Source organism: Schistocerca nitens, chromosome 9 (genome assembly GCF_023898315.1).
Source record: "Schistocerca nitens isolate TAMUIC-IGC-003100 chromosome 9, iqSchNite1.1, whole genome shotgun sequence".
NCBI lineage: Eukaryota > Metazoa > Arthropoda > Insecta > Orthoptera > Acrididae > Schistocerca > Schistocerca nitens.
The window spans coordinates 387,640,858-387,652,874 of record NC_064622.1 but is presented as its reverse complement, the minus strand read 5'-3'; the positions used below and the strand labels follow the sequence as shown (position 1 = coordinate 387,652,874).

The following is a 12,017-nucleotide window of genomic DNA, read 5'->3' as shown; positions in this document are numbered from 1 at the left end:
TTGCTGCGAAAGGTGGATATACACTGTACTAGTGCCGACATTGTGCATGCTCTGTTGCCTGTGTCTATGTGCCTGTGGTTCTGTCAGTGTGATCATACCCCAGGAATGTGTCAATAAAGTTTCCCCTTCCTGGGACAATGAATTCACGGTGTTCTTATTTCAATTTCCAGGAGTGTATATTCTTAATGGTTCTGCACAACCTGCCCTAAATTCATTAACAGAATTGTGTAAACTGGTGTAAGGAATGCTCAAAAAATTTGATCAAGGAATTGCAAAATATGCATGCAACATTGTAACAGAAACAAAACATGGATGTATTTATATGAGCTAGAAACTAAGCAGAAATTAACTACATGGTAAATTAAAATTATGTGCTGACTGGGTAAATTAAAATTGTGTGCTGACTAGAACTCGAACCTGACACCTTTGCCTTTGATAGGCAGTTGCTTTTCTGACTGAGCTATCCAAGCATGATTCATGACCTGCCCTCAGTGTCATTTTTGTTACTACCTTTTTCCTACCTTCCTAACTTTGCAGAAGTTCTCCTGTATATCTATTGGGAGTTTCACTCCTGCAATGACTTTTAACCTCTGAAAATGAAAGTAAAGATGAAAGTCAACATATTTGACATACATGTTAAGTAGTTGTACTTACTCATTTTCGTTCTCCATGTACAAAACATATTTTGAATTTTTTGCTTTTTACTTTCTATTATCTCCATAATTTTGATTGATATTTTCTTGTTCATCATGAATACTCTTGGCCCTGGTGGTCAGTGGTAAAATGCATGCGTGGAAACTGAAAGATGGGACCACAGAATATTTCAGTTTGCCTTTAACCTAACCTTCAGCTTTCAATGATGCAAAGATCGATGAGGAACAACACATGGTTTGAATTCCACGTTAAGCTGAAGGTCTCCCTTTTCCAGTATGATTAAAGTGTATGCTGCAGTCACACAAGCTGCCAAAGTGGAATCCAACTGAAAGACTTGCACCAGGCTGTTGATACAAATTGAATTAAAATTATTATTATGATCATTAAGCTCACTCAAAGCAATAATCAACTATATAAAATGATTATTTAACAAATGAAACACCCAGATATCATTAACTAACTTTTCCAGAGGTACAGTTTTTGTTTTAAAGTACTATTCTCAGGGCATGATGTGCAATAGTGATTTTGTTTTTCAGTTTTGAAAATAATCTTCAGGGTTCTATATATATATATATATAGACACACAAATAAACACAAACATACACACAAAATTCAAGCTTTCGCAACAAACTGTTGCCTCATCAGGAAAGAGGGAAGGAGAGGGAAAGACGAAAGGATGTGGGTTTTAAGGGAGAGGGTAAGGAGTCATTCCAATCCCGGGAGCGGAAAGACTTACCTTAAGGGGAAAAAAGGACGGGTATACACTCGCACACACACACATATCCATCCACACATATACAGACACAAGCAGACATATTTAAAGACAAAGAGTTTGGGCAGAGATGTCAGTCGAGGCAGAAGTGCAGAGGCAAAGATGTTGTTGAATGACAGGTGAGGTATGAGTGGCGGCAACTTGAAATTAGCGGAGATTGAGGCCTGGTGGATAACGGGAAGAGAGGATATATTGAAGAGCAAGTTCCCATCTCCGGAGTTCGGATAGGTTGGTGTTAGTGGGAAGTATCCAGATAACCCGGACGGTGTAACACTGCGCCAAGATGTGCTGGCCGTGCACCAAGGCATGTTTAGCCACAGAGTGATCCTCATTACCAACAAACACTGTCTGCCTGTGTCCATTCATGCAAATGGACAGTTTGTTGCTGGTCATTCCCACATAGAATGCATCACAGTGTACGCAGGTCAGTTGGTAGATCACGTGGGTGCTTTCACACGTGGCTCTGCCTTTGATCGTGTACACCTTCCGTGTTACAGGACTGGAGTAGGTGGTGGTGGGAGGGTGCATGGGACAGGTTTTACACCGGGGGCAGTTACAAGGGTAGGAGCCAGAGGGTAGGGAAGGTGGTTTGGGGATTTCATAGGGATGAACTAAGAGGTTACGAAGGTTAGGTGGACGGCGGAAAGACACTCTTGGTGGAGTGGGGAGGATTTCATGAAGGATGGATCTCATTTCAGGGCAGGATTTGAGGAAGTCGTATCCCTGCTGGAGAGCCACATTCAGAATCTGATCCAGTCCCGGAAAGTATCCTGTCACAAGTGGGGCACTTTTGTGGTTCTTCTGTGGGAGGTTCTGGGTTTGAGACGATGAGGAAGTGGCTCTGGTTATTTGCTTCTGTACCAGGTCGGGAGGGTAGTTGCGGGATGCGAAAGCTGTTGTCAGGTTGTTGGTGTAATGCTTCAGGGATTCCGGACTGGAGCAGATTCGTTTGCCACGAAGACCTAGGCTGTAGGGAAGGGACCATTTGATGTGGAATGGATGGCAGCTGTCGTAATGGAGGTACTGTTGCTTGTTGGTGGGTTTGATGTAGACAGACGTGTGAAGCTGGCCATTGGACAGGTGGAGGTCAACATCAAGGAAAGTGGCATGGGATTTGGAGTAGGACCAGGTGAATCTGATGGAACCAAAGGAGTCATCCCATGCCACATCAAACGGTCCCTTCCCTACAGCCTAGGGCTTCGTGGCAAACAAATCTGCTCCAGTCCGGAATCCCTGAAGCATTACACCAACAACCTGACAACAGCTTTCGCATCCCGCAACTACCCTCCTGACCTGGTACAGAAGCAAATAACCAGAGCCACTTCCTCATCCTCTCAAACCCAGAACCTCCCACAGAAGAACCACAAAAGTGCCCCACTTGTGACAGGATACTTTCCGGGACTGGATCAGATTCTGAATGTGGCTCTCCAGCAGGGATACGACTTCCTCAAATCCTTCCCTGAAATGAGATCCATCCTTCATGAAATCCTCCCCACTCCACCAAGAGTGTCTTTCTGCCGTCCACCTAACCTTTGTAACCTCTTAGTTCATCCCTATGAAATCCCCAAACCACCTTCCCTACCCTCTGGCTCCTACCCGCCCCCGGTGTAAAACCTGTCCCATGCACCCTCCCACCACCACCTACTCCAGTCCTGTAACCCGGAAGGTGTACACGATCAAAGGCAGAGCCATGTGTGAAAGCACCCACGTGATCTACCAACTGACCTGCGTACACTGTGATGCATTCTATGTGGGAATGACCAGCAACAAACTGTCCATTCGCATGAATGGACACAGGCAGACAGTGTTTGTTGGTAATGAGGATCACCCTGTGGCTAATCATGCCTTGGTGCACGGCCAGCACATCTTGGCGCAGTGTTACACCGTCTGGGTTATCTGGATACTTCCCACTAACACCAACCTATCCGAACTCCGGAGATGGGAACTTGCTCTTCAATATATCCTCTCTTCCCATTATCCACCAGGCCTCAATCTCCACTAATTTCAAGTTGCCGCCACTCATACCTCACCTGTCATTCAACAACATCTTTGCCTCTGCACTTCTGCCTCGACTGACATCTCTGCCCAAACTCTTTGTCTTTAAATATGTCTGCTTGTGTCTGTATATGTGTGGATGGATATGTGTGTGTGTGCGAGTGTATACCCGTCCTTTTTTCCCCTTAAGGTAAGTCTTTCCGCTCCCGGGATTGGAATGACTCCTTACCCTCTCCCTTAAAACCCACATCCTTTCGTCTTTCCCTCTCCTTCCCTCTTTCCTGATGAGGCAACAGTTTGTTGCGAAAGCTTGAATTTTGTGTGTATGTTTGTGTTTGTTTGTGTGTCTGTCGACCTGCCAGCACTTTCATTTGGTAAGTCACATCATCTTTGTTTTTAGATATTTTTTTTTTCCTACGTGGAATGTTTCCCTCTATTTGATATATATATAAGCAAATGTTTCATTTTCAAACATTATGTGAAGCCAACAGCCTTGCCACTGTGGTAACACCAGTTACCATGAGTTCAGTGAAGTTAAGTGTTGTTGGGCTTGGCTCTTACATGGATGGGCGACGATCCAGATCTGGCAAGTACTGTTGGCGAGTGGGGTACACTCAGTCCTTGTGAGGCAAATTGAGGAGCTACTTGACTCAGAAGATCTCCTGTCTTGTAAACAGACAATGGCCAGGAGAGAGGTATGCTGATCACATGCCCCTCCATATTCACATCCAGTGATGCCCACAATTGAGAAAGACATAGCGATTGGTCGGTACCATTCGGTCTTGAAGGCCTATTGGATGGAGTTTAGTTTATATAGTCATTAAATCTACTCTTTCTTTCTTTGTTTGCTACTTTTCTAATCACTCCACTTTTGCTTCACCATCTTCATTTAACATTCAGATCTTAACACTGGTGCATGTTCATCATCCAGTGTCAGTGATATATATTACTTCTTTATCTATTCTAAACATTTCTTTGAATTCTGCATGTAGAGGATTCACTTATACCTACCATTATAGAAATAACAAACAAAAATAAGAAAAGGCAACCCTTACCTATAGCTGACTAATGTGTGAGGCATAGATGCACATAACAGTATAGAGATTTGATCAGCTTTCAAGCTACCAGTCTCATTCTAATGTTAATACACACACTCATACAGAAATGCACAGACAGCTAGCCACAGCCATCCACTGCTGTAATTATGATATCAGTCAATGTTCTTACGGCCATGTGAGACTGAATTTTAGTGTTGATGTGGCTGTTAGAGTGCATGTACATCCACTAGGATGCGAGCAGTAACTTTAAAGCTAGTTAAATCTCCATGCTGTTAACTGTGTCTGCATACCTCATACTAATAAAGTATTGGTGAGTGATTGCCTTTCCTCATTTTTCTTTATTTTATATGTATTAAATTTTAATGTACACAGTTCCATTTTTTTGTAAATTTGCTTCTTCTATGATGTATGATAGTTAATTTTAGGTTTTCTTGGTTGTGTACCCAAAAGAAAGTTCCAAGTCCCTTATGTATTCGAGGTTTACTCTCTTATTCCAGGTTTATTTTCTTTGAAATTTTGTGTGTATTTTTGGCACATGCATGCACGCACCCATGTACACACCCACAGATGTACACACACAAACACACACACACACACACACACACACACACACACACACACAGACACACACACACACATGTGCATGTGCAGTGACATACGAGCTTTACCTCATAGTGAATGTTTCTTAACTGTTCTGTCATGTTTTCAGATAATGGTTCTTCAGGGATACTGTAAGCGTAAGAATATTGACATGTCAAGAAAGGCAGTTGTTTTTGAAGATGTGCGATTCCATAGAGCCACAAATGTACCCAAAAATGGTAAGTAATGTTGCATTACTAAGCAGTGTCAGGTAGATTATTTGCACATAAACTCAGTTGTTGCAAATAAATGAATTTTGGTAATTGTTCTAAACCAAGAATTCTGTGATATATAGCTTAAACAGTACACACTCACATGGAAGACAAAGTACAATACAACTGATAATATACAAGAGGCTAGAGGAAACTTGCACTGCAACCTAATAGACATTAGCTCCAAAAAGCGGTGCAGCCAGCAGGCTGCATGTGCAACTGGCCAGGTGGCTTATAGTGGCCAAATCAGCCACAAAATGTAATACATTGCACCAGCCAAAATATAGCCCCACTGTGAATAGTTTCCTTGATCATGGGATGATTTGGTTGACATTTATAAGCAGCTGGAAATCACCCTGACTACTGTAAAATGACTGGCAGCTGCTGTGAATCAGTGTGTTGGAAGATCTCCCGGCAGTCATGTACCTGTGGTACTGGTACCAGAGGTACCTCAGATACTATCCTCTCCTGTGCATCCTGTCTCCTCTGCAGAAAGTACAGGATCCATAATTTCTTGTCCACTTGACTGCAAGTGGTATGTCAGTGGTAGATTTAGGCATTGTTTGCAAGGTGGATGGGGAGCATGGAGATCAAGGGTGTTGGACTAATCCCCCTCACTAAAAAGATTCAGGTTCTGCATTTCACTGAAACTGTAACAGAGAAAGTGGGATTCACATCACCTGTTTTAGGGAAACATGTTTTATTTGGTATCAAAAGGAGGCAAACACAAAAGAGTAGGTGTCTATCAATTGTCGGCACTTCAAAGGTATGGCAAATGATGGTAACCCTTAGGGAAATGGCTGCAAGGGAGAGGACAGGACACCAGGTGTGCTCAGTATGTATTCCTGGGGCCCTCGTTCAACATGTCAAAGAGGCTATTCCAGCAGCCATTGAGGGAACAGGGTGCAATGAAATGCAGATTTTGGCACATGTTGGAACAAATGTCTGTCGTCTGGGCTCCGAGGTCATACATGGGTCTTCCAGCACCTGGCAGAGAATGTTCAAAAGACCAGCCTTGTACATGGAGTTTCAACAAAGTTCACAATTTTCAGTATTGTCCCTAGAACTGGTCGTGGTCCTTTGATTCTGAGTTGACTGGAAGGACTGAAGCAGAAACTTCAAAGGTTCTATGACAAGCTACGCTGTGACTTCCTGAACTTGCACCGTAGGGTGAGAACTGTAGGGTCCCCGTAAAAAGGTCAGATGTGCACTGCACATCAGAGGCTGTTACTCAGGTAGCTGAATGTGTGTGGGGAGCAAAAGAAGTGTCCCCCACTGGTGAAAGTATTAAAATCCTAATGGTTAACTGCCAAAGGATTTGCCGTACTCCTGAAAAACAGTGAAGTTCACAGAAGACTAGGTGCAGAAAACTGGTTCAAATCTGAAATTGATAGCAGTGAGATTATTGGGGGAAATTTAAGACTATATTGAAAAGATAGGCAAATGGGAAATGGAGATAGTGTATTTGTTGCAGTAGACAAGAAAGTAAAATCCACTGATATAGGAACTGAAGCTACTTGTGAGATTGTTTGGGCAAGACACAGTATCAGGGTTTGTGCATAAAATGATAACTGGATCCTTTTGTCACCCATCAGACACCTCTTCTGATGTAGCTGAAAACTTTTGAGAAATTCTCAGTTCACTTGTAAAGCATCAAAGAAACTGGTATAGGCATGCGTATTCAAATACAGAGATATGAAAACAGGCAGAATATGGTGCTGTGCTCAGCAACACCTATATAAGGCAACAAATGTCTGTCACAGCTGTCAGATTGGTTACTGCTGCTACAGTGACAGGTTATTAAGATTTAAGTGAGTTTGAATATGCTGTTATAGTTGCTGCATGAGCAGTGGGACACAGCATCTCCAAAGTAGTGATGAAATGGGGATGACTGTGAATATCAGGAATCTGCTAAAACATCAAACTCTGACATCACAGCAGTTGGAAATAGATCCTGCAAGAACGGAACCAATAACAACTGAAGAAAATCATTCAGTGTGATAATAGTGCAGCCCTTCCACAGATTGCTGCAGATTTCAGTGCTGCACCATCAACAAGTGTTAGCATGTGAATCATTCAACAAAGTGTCATTGATATGGGCTTTCAGAGCTGAAGACCCTCTCATCTACCCTTGATGATGGCACAACACGAAGCTTAAAGCCTCACCAGGGCTTGTCAACATCAACATTGGACAATTAATGAGTGGAAACTTATTGCCTGGTCGAACAAGTCTGGTTTCAAAATGTGGAAGCAGATGGACATGTACGGGTATGGAAACAACCACATGAATCCATGGCCCCTGCATGTCAGCAGGGGACTGTTCAAGTAGGTGGCGGCTCCGTAATGGTGTGGGGTGTTTGCAGTTGGAGTAATATGGGACGCCTGATACATCTAGGCATGACTTTAACAGGTGACACATACGTAAGCATCCTGTCTGATCACCTGCATCCATTCATGTCCATTGTGCATCCACACACACAAACGCATCCAGAATTGCTAAAAAGTGGCTTCAGGAACAATCTTCTAAGTTTAAACACACTTCCGAAGGTCAGCGAACTCCTAGACTTGAACATTATGCAGCATATCTGGGATACCTTGCAATGTACTTTTCAGAAGAGATCTCCACCCCCTCGTACTCTTACAGATTTATGGACAGCCTTGCAGGATTCATGGCGTCAATTCCCTTCAGAACTACTTCAGGCATTAGTTGAGTCCATGCCATGTTATGTTGCGGCACTTTTCCATGCTTGCAGGGCACTACACAATATTAAGCAGGTGTACCAGCTTCTTTGGCTCTTCAATGTATAATCGTTGGTCATCCATCAATCAGTTGGGAATATTACATTTTTGATAGTGATGGGTGTGATAAGACATCCTGTGAAACATTACTAATTGCCTTCTCAGAAAACTAACTAAAATGGATAGTTAAGAGTCTCACTCACAATGGAAATATATTGGACCTAATGGCAACAAAGAGACCTGACCTCTTTGAGGATGTTCACATTGAAACTGGTATCAGTGACCAAGATGTAGTTGTGGGAACAATGGTTAAATCATTACAAAGGACAACTAAAACAAGCCGAACAATATATATGTTCAGTAAATTAGATAAAAATTGGTAGTGTCACATCTCAGCGAGGAACTCGGAACTTTCAGTACATGGCAGGAGTATGTAGAGGAAATATGGCTCAAGTTTAAAAGGATAGTTGACTGTGCACTGCATAGATATTTACACAGAGAACAGTTTATAATGGGAGTGTACTTTCATGGGATACACTCAATGCAGAGAAACTTCTAAAGAAATAGAGATTACTTCATAATAGATTGTTAAAGTAAATTCTTTTTATTAATGTATTAATAAGAAGTTTTGTGGTAAATTATTAATCAACATCTTATACAGGCATAATGTTTTGTTTATCTCTGTTTTTTATTTTGAGTCACAACACTCACACTTTTACTCTTAGGTGTTTTTAGAAGCTTCTAGGTCAAGTGACTTCTTGTGTTAACAGTGCCTTCAGATTCAGAAATAAATCTAAGTATTTGAAAACCAAACTCACCGCTTTTTGTCAGCACCTGTTATTTATTGAGAATAAACAAGCTTTTTTCTCAACAAAATACAATAGGTTAAGGGTCCCAGTTACGTGTGTAAAAAATGTGCAAAATATGACAGATACAGTTCTCTTTTAACTCATATTTGAGAGTGTGTTTTTGGTTTTAGAGTTGAAATGGATCTGGTAAAACAAATCAAGCCATTGAATAGTGAAACTGATTGGCCAATGTGTAAGAGAAAAGTACCAGATCTAGTCGACTATCATGAAGGAGCTTTAGAAATAACTGATGGCAAGTCAGGTGCTAATAATGCAGCAATAAAGGATCATAAAGCCAAGCCAGCTTTTATCGTTAAGCAAACAGTTATGCCAAGTTGATGATTACAAGTGCAGTTACAGACACTGTGTATCAGAAGATAATGGACAAAGGAACGGCTCATCAAGCATGGGAGGCATTGAAGCAGAATTTCGAAGCATCATCAAAGGACCAGCTGTTCAAGATTTGTTCAGATTTCTTTGCATTTAATTGGACTCAGAGAGAAGACATCTCCACACACACATAGTGAGGTTAACAAGTTCTGTGGAATGAACTGAACAATGGGCTTTAAGCAAAGGGAGAAATTGTGCTACCTGATCTGATATTGGTATGTAAAGTTTTACATATTCTACCTGCAAGCTTTGATTCCTTTAAATCGAGTTGGATGTTATTAACGAAAGATGATAAGAAAATGTTTGATGATTTAAAGGAACAATTGTGCATGTTTGAAAGAAATTTCACAAAGAGTAGTGACAAAATCGAACAAGAGGTATTAGTAGTCAAATCAGGTGTACAAAACAAAATAAAAACTAACAAATTCAAAGTTAAAGGAAAATGTAACTATTGCAAAGAACTGGTCCACTGGATCAAATATTGTAAGAAGTGGATTGCTGATGGAAGACCACCTAAAAATACAACTGTGCAGAAAAACATGAACAAAACTGTACTAATGAATGTAGCATTGTTTACTATTTGTGGTGAGGCTTGTGGAAATATACAATTGGTGGATTGACAATGGTACAATGAAATATATGACGAATAGTCCTGATTACTTTGTCAGCTTTGAAGCATTCAACAATCCCTGCTGTATAAAGGCCACTGGACAGGAGTCTCTAGAAGAAACAGGAAGAGGATCAATACAGATCCTGTCAACAGTTGGCAGCAGGTGTGAAGAGCTGTCCCAGACTGATGTCTGGTATGTACCAAAAAGTTTGCAAAAACCTTATTTCTGTTTTAGCAGCCCAAGATTGTAACAAAAATAGTATATTTCAGTCAAGTACTACACATTGCTCTTTGACAGTTGCTGGTAGAGTGAGACTGTGTGGAAATTGTAAAGTTGGTGGCACTTTATACAAAGCAGAAATTAAGCCCTTAGTGCCAGAGAAGGGTACAACTGTGAATCTTTCAGTGGAAGATAGATTTGATGTACTTCAACTGTATCATGAGAGATGGGGTCATCAAGACAAGCGTCATGTTAAAACAAAACTCAGAAAGGAATTTAACATTGATGTTAAGAAGGAGGGGGCAGAGATTTGTGAGCCATGCAAATTTGGGAAAGCGCATTGTCTACCATTTGGAACTAGAGAGAAGTCAACAAGGGCTGCTGAGCTGATTTGTGTGGACCTTTTTATGAGTCATTCCAGAGGAAACGTTACCTTGTTTTGTTCAAAGATTTTTACACCAAGTTTCGCTATTGTTATTTTGCTGCAGAAAAATCATAGTTGAGTAAAATTCACAAAGATTTTCTCTCACATACAAAGGCATTGGGGTACTCTGTTAGAGAGCTGCTGAGTGACAATGGCAAGGAGTAACAAAGAGGTTAGATCCATCTTAAGTTCAAATGGTATAACACAGCAGTTGACTGCTCCCTATACTCCTGAGCAAAACAGTATTTGTGTGGGATAGTAGGACAGTTGTTGAGATGGCCAGGACACTTAAGTATTCAAATCCAGATGTCACTTAGCCAGAACGGATATGGGCTGAACTGGTTACCACAGCAATTTGCATCTTGAATAGGACAGGGAAATCATCTGTAGAAGGTATCAGTCCTTATGAGTTGTGGAAATGGGAAAAGCCTTGAACTAAACATCTTAGGATTATTGGCTCAACATGTTATGCCCACATTCCAAGTGAAAAACAAAGGAAAATGGACAAGAAAGCTGTGAAAGGACATCTCATTGATCATGATGTTGATTAACGCTTCAGGATTTGGATAAAAGAAAGTAATTCAGTTGCGCTGTCCAGAGATGTACAATTTGAAGAAAAACTGGGATGCTGTACTGAACAAGTTACACTATCGTTTCAAGATGTTGAAAAGCCCATTGCAGGTCCAGATTATATTAAAAATCAATCAGAGAGTGAGGAAAATACACACTCAGAAGATAGTTATAGTTTGGAGTATGAAACTAGTGCAGACACAGAATCTGATGATGACATTCTGGAAACTGGCAAAGAGGAAATAGGAGTGAAGTTAAGAGATTGTTCATCATTAAAGAGACCAAAATATCTCAATGATTATGCAATGATAACAGAAGATTTCTTTGTCACAACTGAGGTTCCCAAAATCTATGAGGATGCTCTTAGACATGAAGACAGCATCAAATGGAAAGGAGCAATGGACAGAGAAATGGAATCCCTGATCAAAAATGAAACCTGGGAGCTCGAAGACTTAACGAATGGTGCCAAGGCAATACCATGTAAGTGGGCATTTTGACTGAAAACAAATGAAGAGGGTCAGATCAAAAAATTTAAGGCTCGACTGGTTGCCAAGGGTTTCGGCCAATGAGAAAGTGTAGATTACATTCAAACCTTTAGTCCAGTTGCAAAAATGACAACAATTAGGTCTATTCTGAGTGTTGCTGCAACTAAAAGAATGTATCTTGGACAGTTTGATGTGTCAACGGCCTTCCTGTATGGAAAACTTGAGGAAACCATTTATATGGCACAACCAATAGGTTATGAAGATGGTACAACAGAGTTTACAGGTTGAAGAAAACCCTGTATGGTTTAAAACAAGCACCAAGATGCTGGAACAAGTGATTCAGAGAATTTTTGGTTGGTCTAGATTTCAGAGTAAGCCAAGTAGATCCATGCTGGAACAAG

General features: G+C 41.1%; 1 protein-coding gene across 1 annotated transcript in view; it reads left to right on the top strand.

Annotated features, from left to right (window-relative positions):
• Nucleotides 1–12,017, top strand: part of LOC126203689 (fatty acid synthase-like) — a 469,334-nt gene that overhangs the window by 196,585 nt on the left and 260,732 nt on the right. Inside the window, exon 16 of the mRNA XM_049938059.1 lies at nt 5,189–5,297. Within this exon, the coding sequence (XP_049794016.1) occupies nt 5,189–5,297 (109 nt within the window). The remainder of the gene's footprint in view (nt 1–5,188; nt 5,298–12,017) is intronic.